We start from the raw sequence: 9,869 nt of genomic DNA on the forward strand, positions 1-9,869 counted from the left end.
ATGGCTTCATCCTACGACGTGTTCTTGAGCTTCAGAGGTGTAGACACACGAAACAACTTCACGAGCCACCTCTACAGCAAATTAGTTTCATCTAGAATCTTTGCCTTCTTCGACGACAACCAACTAAGGAGAGGGGAAGATATATCACAGTCATTCATTAGGGCAATCGAACGGTCTAGGATCTCTGTCATAGTCTTTTCAGCGAATTATGCGAGTTCAAGATGGTGTCTTGAAGAGCTGGTGAAGATCATGGAGTGTAGAAAAACATTGGGGCAAACTGTTTTTCCAATATTCTATCGTGTTGAGCCTTCAGATGTCAGGCATCAGACGGGTAGTTTTGCGAAGGCATTTGTACAACATAAAGCTGCAAATAGATATGCAGAGAATGTACCCAGGTGGAGAGCTGCTCTTCATGAAGCTGCAAATTTGTCTGGCTTGCATCTTAGTAGTACTGCTGATAGGTAACCACGCACTTACCCCTTTTTTTTTTAACGGCTAGTTGTAAAGTTTAATTTCCTTTTTCTTTTTGGTCCATCTTGTTTAGCATCTGTAGAGCTTCACCCTTTATTCAAATCTTATTTCCTCTCGCAATCTGTAGTCACTATCAATAAGATATTTGTTGAAGGAATATCGATTTAGTGTGCCTTATCAAACTAGGAGTAGCAATAGGAGAGAAGATTCTAGATTTCCCAATCCTACACGGATTGGTATTCCTTGTAACATTAGAACTAGTACTTTGTAATCCCTATATATAGGGCTCCTATTCTCAATAATAATACACACATCTCTCTCCACAATTCTCTCTCGAATCTATTTTACTTAAACACGTTATCAGCACGACTCTAGCCACAAAAACCGAAACCAACTATTCTGCCTACCTGCGTGCCTACTGCCTAGCAGCCCCTAGCCCGAGCTAGCCAAGCCTTCGCTGCAGCCTGCTCCTTGCGCGCCCAGCGCTACGCGCCCCTGCGCTCCGTGCTGCCCGCCTACGCGCCCGTGTTTCTGCAGCCCCGCATCACTGCACTGCTGCTCCCGCAGCTCTGCCGCACATCTGCTGTCCTTGCAGCACCTACGCGCCCCTGCGCACGCATCCCTACTGCCCCTGCAGCACCAACGCACATCGACTGCACCTTTACCCTTTCCATAGAAAGCAACTCACACCTTGATTTCTATCAAATATAACATAGAAAACAACTCACACCTTGAATTCTATCAATCGTACCATAATTGTACCATAGAAAGCAACTCACACCTTGATTTCTATCAAATATAACATAGAAAACAACTCACACCTTGAATTCTATCAATTGTACCATAATCGTACCATAGAAAGCAACTTACACCTTGATTTCTATTAAATATAACATAGAAAACAACTCACACCTTGAATTCTATCAATCATACCATAGAAAGCAACTCACACCTTGATTTCTATCAAAGCGTTAATAAGGAAAACAACTTGCACCTTGTCCCCTTAAAAACTGTTAATAAGGAAGCAACTCACACCTTGTTCCCTAAAAACACGTAATCTCATGAGTTAGATATAACCGATTCCCGTTACCCCATGAATCATAATTGTGGCAGACAGACTAGAGCTCTAACTTAAAACGTAACCACTTGTCCGGCCAAAGACGTGTCATAGACGTTCATTCCTCGGGCCGCACAGTCCCTTGGAGCAAAACATTAAAGGAGTCGCACTGGACCCAAAATGTTACACAAATCGCAACGCTTTTCAAAACAATCGAAATCAACATTTCCATAATCATTGTTTTCCGAAAAGCCAAAACACAAAACAATAAAGAGCATCAATTCATGCATATTGTTTTCATACCCAAATCTCAATGCTTTTCAAAACAAACCGAAATCAACATTTCCACAATCATTTGTTTTCCAAAAGCCACAACCCAAAACAATAAAACGCATCATTCATGCCTATTGTTTTCATAAATCACAAACCCACCAAAACATATATATTTCACGTAAATATATATATACGTAGTCATCCACTCAGGAATGCCTACTAATACCAACTATAGTTTGCAGTTAATAAATAACTCTCAAAACGATAAAGGTATTCCGTTCGTAAATGAACCTTGTGAGATTACTCACCTCGAAACTCCCGCTGCGTCTTCAATAAAGAACAAAGCAGCCAATCCACAAAATAACTGTCCAAAATACTTAGTCAAGTACCTAATCACATACGGTTTCAACTTAGTAATGATTCACAAACGATTTAAGTCTGAAACCCCTGTTTTGAACTAAAATCCCCAAAGTGGCGCCAATCGAGGCGAAACCACATCCGAGACCTCCCAAAGTCTCCGGAACACTTCCACGATCGATATGTCCAAACCACAAGTCGATCGGACGCTCAGATCCTCACGGATCGAATAAATCAACCGGTATGAAACCGTAAAAATCATAAAAAATCCATACGAACTCCAAAATTTGCATATTATATATCGAAACGCTCGTATCGACTAGTAGAAGATATATGATACCAGAAACAGTTCCTAATATGGCTGGAACGCCGCCAGAACTAGCAACATCAAAGATGTTCATCTAAGCATGCTTGTGAATTTTCATAACTAGCTCGAAGTCAGAAAACAAGCATAAAGGGTCGAAAACTACCTCACCAGCTTTGAATTTTTGCTCAATCCGAGTTAAACCGATTTCCACGTAAATCGATCCAAACAAACACCATAGATCGATCCAAAAGGCTCCCACGAAGCCAAAGAAGGAAACTTGAAGCCGTGCCTTCACCGGAACAAGGATTTCCGGTCGGGTCTGAATACCTCGATCTGTGCCGCTTGCAGCGCCGCCATGGAGGAGAATCGCCGTTAGAGGCCACCACAGGGACGACCGGAGAAAGGAGGCGAACAAGCTGGCCAAGTTTCACTGCCGGAAACTTCGGGTCGGATCGACCGGATCCGGGTCGGGTCAGTCGAGAAACAGGAAAGAGAACGGAGGATTTCTGAGTTTCCGGAAATGGAAACTTACCAATGAAAATAGTAACTTTCCCGAAAGGGAAACCCCTATATATAGTAACTTTCCAAATTTTCAAACGCTCATAACTTTCTCATACAAACTCCGATTTCCGCGTTCCACATATCCACGAACTCGTATCGACGCGCTCTACAACTTTCGTGAAGGAAGTTTTAAGAGAATCCCAACTTATCAAAAGTCAACCTCGTACCCCCCCCTAAATCCACACTTTTCGAATAAAATTCATCCGAAACACTTCCACTCCATCCACGAGCCACGAAACCGTCCAATAACCATAAAATTAATTCCGGAAAATCCTCAGAAAATAAATACGAATTTCCGAGGCATCACAATATCAAACGACCAAATACCTGGCAATAAATTCACTGTCCGAGAAATTTTTCAAAAATAAAGCAACAACTTTACTAGGGAAGAACATCATGATGAGTTCACACTTGTTTATACAACATGTTTTCATACTATGTCTGAGAAGAACATCAAAATTGTAAACCAGTTCTAGCCCTTCTAGGCCATCTTCTCCATTTCCCTTCGAAAATATCTTATACCACATGTATAAGCCCAAATACGCTTTCGCAGTCTTTCAGCTTCTGCTGCATATGCGGCATATCCTGTCTCATCATCATGAGGTAATTGCATAGCTTCCCTCTGTATTGTAGCTAGCTTCCTTCCAGCCTCAGCTTACCTGAAGCTGATCTCCATCAACCCTTCCAACAGCTCAGCAGAGGTATTAGGTTCTAAAACCAATCCCCATTCTCTTGCAAACGACTTCATGTCATCAATTTCCCGTAAGTCCAAGATCAAGTCCCGAAGGGATGACACAGAGCTTCAGTTTTCCATCCCAGCCATGGCATAACTTGAGACCAAGACATATCTTCATCTGTGATACACTCATTACAGCAATAACTGGGCATCGAAGCAATTGGTTGCAATAGTATGGTGCGTCAGTCTGTGCCCATTAAAAATTTTCTCTCAGGACGCATGCCTCTTCGTACAAATTCACATAATCATCATCTGAGTTGACAGTACGTGCCTTTTCCCTGAGACGGTAAAGTTCACTACACCATAAACTTCCATTCATAGCGCTTAAAAAACGCTATCGTAGGATACCATAGCGTTTACTAAAACGCTATGTATGCCCGAGCTATAATAGATCCAGAGTTTGTCATAGCGTTTCCGCAAACGCTATGAAAAGTTTAGGGCCCGTTCGGTATCATTTTGCGATACTGTTTTTTGTTTTACGAATTCAAAAACTTATGTAATTTGCGTTCGGTGCATTAAATTTGAAAAACAAGGAAAACGAATTTTAAGAAACAATTCAAGAACTATGAATAAATATGGGAAATGACTTTTTGACGTTTTCATTGTTTCCTGAAAACAACATGTCCTTCAATTAGAGAAAGTGATATCTTTTTTTTTACTTTTAAGCACATAGATCCACAAACTCTTCTCCTCTCTTTTGATCTTTCTCTCTTTCTTTCCCACAATTTCCATTGAGACTTATCCTCTCTTCTCATGATCTCATCTACTTTATCTGTTGTTTGAACTTTCTTCTTCCCCGTCTTTTTCAATCAATTGAAACTTGCAGAATCATACAGTAGAGAAGAATGAAGGATTTAGAAAATCTCTCTTTCACGTGTCAGATCTAATTAGCTAGGTGCTATAGATATGTTTTTTTTTTTAAAATGATAGATATGTTTTTAATATTTCAAGTTTTGAAATACTTGTACCGAACATGTATTTACATCTTAAAAACTTACAGTTTAATTCCCCGTTTTCATTCTACAATCCAGTATTACAAAAATAGTTTCATAAAACGTTACAGGACACACCCTTAACATCCATAGCGTTTTGGAAGCGCTATTGTATAGGCTTCAATAGCATTTTAAAAACGCTATTATTAAACTTTCCATAGCGTTTAGTCAATTGCTATGCTTAGACAATCCATATATAGCGTTTGTTTAAATGCTATTGTTCATTAGTAATAGCATTTTAATGGTGCTGATGTCCTGTATTTTTGCATTAATGTTTGCAATGCACTATTACTATACCATGAAAATACAATAATAAGTCCTCAAATATTTGATCATAAGTCATAATTTTCATTAATAATCTCAAAACAATCAAAATACAGTGTGGCATTCATAAAATTACACACCTACTGCATTGTCTATGCCAACAAGTTTTCCTACCTTGTGTACTGTGATACAAATCTTAATAGAATAAGAATAATAATAATAAAATAAAACTACTCTATTACTTCTCTAAAACAGCTTCAAAACTTTTGATGTTGAGTCACTTCGCCACTTATTTGGGAGTGAACCAGCAATGCAGTAAGTATATCTTGTACATTGACGAAACACCATTACAGTACTTGAGTAATTGCTGAATGAGAACAAACACAATCCACAGTTACTAAGCAAGCAAATCCTAAACACAGCCAAAGCTAAAGATGCTTTGCTGAAGCTTCAAAGTTTCTAAGCAAATAGAGAAACAAAAACCGAACAAGAAACAAATATATACATGAACAACAAATTTCATTACCTCAACTCCCCCACCATTTCAAACCTTGAGCTTGCTCAAAGTCTGTTAAATAACCTTGAACTCATCGTCACTATAAGATCTTGGAGGCATACAACAAGCTAAATTCTGCAATACACAACCGGCACCCTTAGTCAGAAGTCACAACATTGATTAGACGTGATCTATTAGGAAAGGAATCGAAAGCAACCTTTGAAATTTCAGAACTGATTCCAATTTCATTTCTCTATGCCTTCCTTACAAATATACATACACATACATATATAAATACATGACAATATAAGCTAATAATTACCAAAGGCTTATTTCTCTACTGCGTCTCTTATTTTCTCCACTTTCTCCTTTTTAATTACAACAAATAAAACATAACAAAAATCAAAGAATTATATCCAACTTAAAAGGTATCGCAATTGTGTGAACACGCATTCCAATATCTGCTTGGGTACTTAAACTCATTCAACAAAGTTTCAAGAATACCATTGCCTTCCTGGTCATAAAGCACTATAATTGAAAAGCTTCAAACGAAACTGTGAACTCCATAGTATATTGAATAAAAGAACTAGTTTAAAAACTTTGACCTGATTGCTTGATAACCTGAGGAGCTACTAGCTCTCGACCCATTTTGGGATCAATACCTACATTGAAATGCATGTTTAAGATGAATAAGACATTATAAATCAAAAAGTTCAACTTGGGCTTTACCAATTATAGTAGAGGAACATAGTTGGTTTGTATCTGGAGCAATTATATATATACACAAAGAAACTAATACTACAGGGGAATGAACTTCAACCACAAGGAGCTAATAGAAAAAAATATACGGATCAGCAGATAGATAAAATAAGAGCTACAATGAAAATAGTTCCATAGGACAAAACCAAGATTACCCAACCTGTGAAAGGTTATGCTATTCCGTTGTTCTTGTTTGTTGAATGCAATTCCGTAGATGCCAACTAAAAGAAAGACAAAAATGATCTCATTAGCTAGCATTTGTTTTGCTCAATCTTAATGCCCATCAGTGTTGAAGCAAGTATGAGATATTTTTTTATATGAAAAAGTGTGAAAATATTCCACCATTGTTTCCTGGCCTTCAATTATATATTTGATCTATATATTATACAAATACCAAGGCTCTCAGCAAAAAAGTTTGGGATGCAGTATAAAGTATTTCTACTATAGAATTTGAAGCATATGTTCACCAACAATATACATGAACAATGACTTGTGCATGTATGATGGAAAGTTGCAAATTGGTCAGCCACTGCCATAGGAGAAAAGTAAAACTGCATGCAGATTTTTACCTCCGTTCTGACAAGGTAGCTACTTTGTTATCTAAGTCTAAATGAACTTGTTAGGAATAAAGTTTCAGCTCAAAAGCTTCATAATTGTATTGCTATAACACAATGTGAGTCATATTCAGAAGCAATGGTCAATTATTAATATGGGCAACTATATATAATGAAAGGAAAAGGCTAAAGTGGGTGAATTAGTACCTCTACAGCATCATCAAGAACAAAAACCATACCATATCTAAGGATAGACGTATTACCACCATACAGATCTGCAGATTGTTGTCAAGTAAAACAAGTAATTAACTAAAAGCATTAATCTTAGAACCATTACGGATAAACCCAGATCCAAGTTCATGTAATCTAATCTTTGATTTCATTTTTTGAACCAAATTTAATAAAATTTCGTGGGAGAGAAATACATCTTTTTCACTTTTGAGTCATCAAAGATTGAAATAGAAAGAAGAAAAGGGATATATAGGGAGAAACGATTTTGATGCAGGTGATGGGAAGGTCGACACCTGATTGAGAACGACGCCTATGGTGCTAGCTGTGACGCCGTTGCCCAACCCATTCACTACACCTCGTATCACCAAAATGGAGACACGAAATTGCAGAGATTAGAAATAGCCCCAAATCTATTTCTGAAACTTTGATTCATCCACCAAACCGTAGAATTATATCACATTACCAAAATGAAGTATATGATGTGAGAGAGAGGGGGGAATAAATATAGAAGAGAATGGAGAAACCAGGTTCCATCTATGTTCCAGAAATAAAAACAACACCATCAGTCCATCTTTTACAGTCGAAGCTCGCCGGTCACATTTATAAACAGAGTATGATTATCTATAATTATCCTTTTCTGAAGAGTCCTCATACATCACAAAACATTGATTGTTACTTGAATCGAGTAAATCAAAGTACTGGATAAGAGTAAAGGATAGTATACCCTATCTGGCTCCGGTTTTGAGAATATTGATGAAATCTGAAAGAAAACAGAGGAACTTTATCAAGTTCATGAAATAAAAACTCTCAGAATAATAACTAGTTATTATTTAACTAATTTATTCAATTTTTAAAAATAACTAAAACATCCCATTACAAAGTTTTACAGCACCACAAATTAAGCTTAAGCACATTAAATTTCAATATCAAAAGATGGAATCACACAATCTCTTTATCACTTATTTATGAAACACACGTACACAACTATCACAGACAACCTAATAACAAAGACTAATTAAAGATGTACCAAAGAATGCTTGTAACCAATCGAGAACAGTGTATTACAATATCAAGTATATAACAAGATGTAAGACTTATAAAATACATGTGAAAGTCATCATAAAATCAACTACTCAAACTGAACATCAGTAAATTCACATGATATCAAACACCTAATATAATCCTTAACCAATATTAATTAGACTCGCAATTTCCAAAGTAACATCAGTGGGAAATTGATATAATGAAAAGAAAATATCAAAGCAGAGAAGTCCTTTACATCAATCCTAAGCAGAACCAAAAGAGAAACAACTAAGAACAATCCGTAAAGCTCTATACTTCTAGAGACCTGAAAATTCAGAATGCACTAAAACCCCCAAAAATCCTCATTCCAAATACACTTTGCCTCCCAAACCTCACCGTATACCAAACACAACCAACCCCAACCAAACTTTCAGAGATTTAACTGAAAAACAAAACATGGTACCCAAGAGGACAACAACTTTCTCCTTGGCGAGCTTGACGAGGGAACGAGCCGGAGTAGAGAATTGCCCGACTACGAAAATCAACGCGGAGCGGCGAGCCGGCGACGGAGCTTCTTAGTTCCTTGTACGGACCTAAACCCTAAACCCTCACCACTGGGATCCAAAGGAAAATAGCAGAAATTGAAAGAGAAAAGAGCTAATAGAGAAAACTGTAAAATTGATATATATTCAAGCTTTAAGAGTGATCAGTTACAATGGAGCCGCTCAAATAGGCTGGGTCGTACCCATGGTGGACACGTGTCGAACTAACACACGTAACGCCCTAATCACGTGAACAGAAGCAGGTAGACTTAATCAGTTAATTGGAAATGAAACGGTGCGTTTAACTAATATACGAAATAAAAGAAATAAAAGGGAACCTGTTCTATTCCTAGTCAACACAGGAAAGGTTCATGACAATTTACCCTCCTCCAAAAACGAACTTGACCACAAGTTCCGGTACATTTCCTCTGTGATTTACTGGGCAGAGTTTTCTGCTCCACAGGCACATGTTCATCCCCCATTTTTATCAAAGTCAAAATGAGGGTACCTTAATATAATATCTGCTGCATCTTCCCTAGTAGCTTCTACAGGTGAGGTACCCAACCATTGTACCAACCACTGTAGTGTTGCAGCTGCTCCTTTCTTCTTATAAATTCTCTTTTATAGGACTGCAACTGGCTCCCATTTAAGGTTATCTAGGTCAGAAATGTGAGGGAGTTGTGTTGCCACCACAGAAGAGTTGTCAATCTTCTTTTTCAACAAAGAAACATGAAAAACATTGTAACTTGAGTTTATAAGCTACCTTACCAATCCTCTCCTGAACTTCAAATGGACCATAGTATCTCTTTGATAGCTTATGAAATACACTCTTGTTCATTGAATGTTGCTTGTAATTAAGGCTGTAGTTTCAAGTAGACAAAGTCTCCTACAAAAATTTTTCTCTTAGTATGCCTTTTATCATAAAAATTCTCCATTTTTGATTGTGCCAATTGGAGAATTTTTTTTTTTTTTGGTAAAACAGCCAACAAGGTGTCTCTGTCCCTTAATGGGCCACTGCTGTTGAACCTGTTAAATAAGGAGTGACTGTAGGAGGAGCATATCCATAGAGTGCTTGGAAAGGTGTCATCTAACTTGCAGAGTGGTGAGCTGAGTTGTACCACCATTCTACCCAAGGCAAAAGCTTGCACCTAGGTATGAGGCTTTTCTCCCACAACACACCTCAAGTATTGTTCCAAATTAAGTTCCATTGAGGTTCTCAATTTGACCATCTTTTGGGGATGATATG

The 9,869-nt window shown here is 37.8% G+C and overlaps 1 protein-coding gene and 1 long non-coding RNA gene across 3 annotated transcripts; one reads left to right on the top strand and one right to left on the bottom strand.

Moving 5' to 3' along the window:
- Positions 1-465, top strand: LOC133744472 (disease resistance protein RPV1-like). Its single transcript, XM_062172576.1, has one exon. The coding sequence runs from the start codon at positions 1-3 to the stop codon at positions 463-465; it is 465 nt and encodes a 154-aa protein (XP_062028560.1).
- Positions 466-5,112: 4,647 nt separating this feature from the next.
- Positions 5,113-6,733, bottom strand: LOC133707342 (uncharacterized). 2 transcript variants are annotated; one of them, XR_009845062.1, is made up of 4 exons: positions 6,434-6,733; positions 6,120-6,176; positions 5,545-5,649; positions 5,113-5,385 (listed from the first exon to the last, which is right to left on the bottom strand). It is a non-coding gene; the product is annotated as an uncharacterized LOC133707342 (long non-coding RNA). The 2 variants fall into 2 exon arrangements; XR_009845061.1 differs by having other exon boundaries at positions 5,732-6,733.
- Positions 6,734-9,869: the final 3,136 nt, after the last annotated feature.

Source organism: Rosa rugosa, chromosome 4, assembly GCF_958449725.1.
Source record: "Rosa rugosa chromosome 4, drRosRugo1.1, whole genome shotgun sequence".
NCBI lineage: Eukaryota > Viridiplantae > Streptophyta > Magnoliopsida > Rosales > Rosaceae > Rosa > Rosa rugosa.

Bases quoted from the DNA above. Each gene is read 5' to 3' on its own strand.
- LOC133744472 (XM_062172576.1), top strand. From the start codon at position 1: ATGGCTTCATCCTACGACGTGTTCTTGAGCTTCAGAGGTGTAGACACA.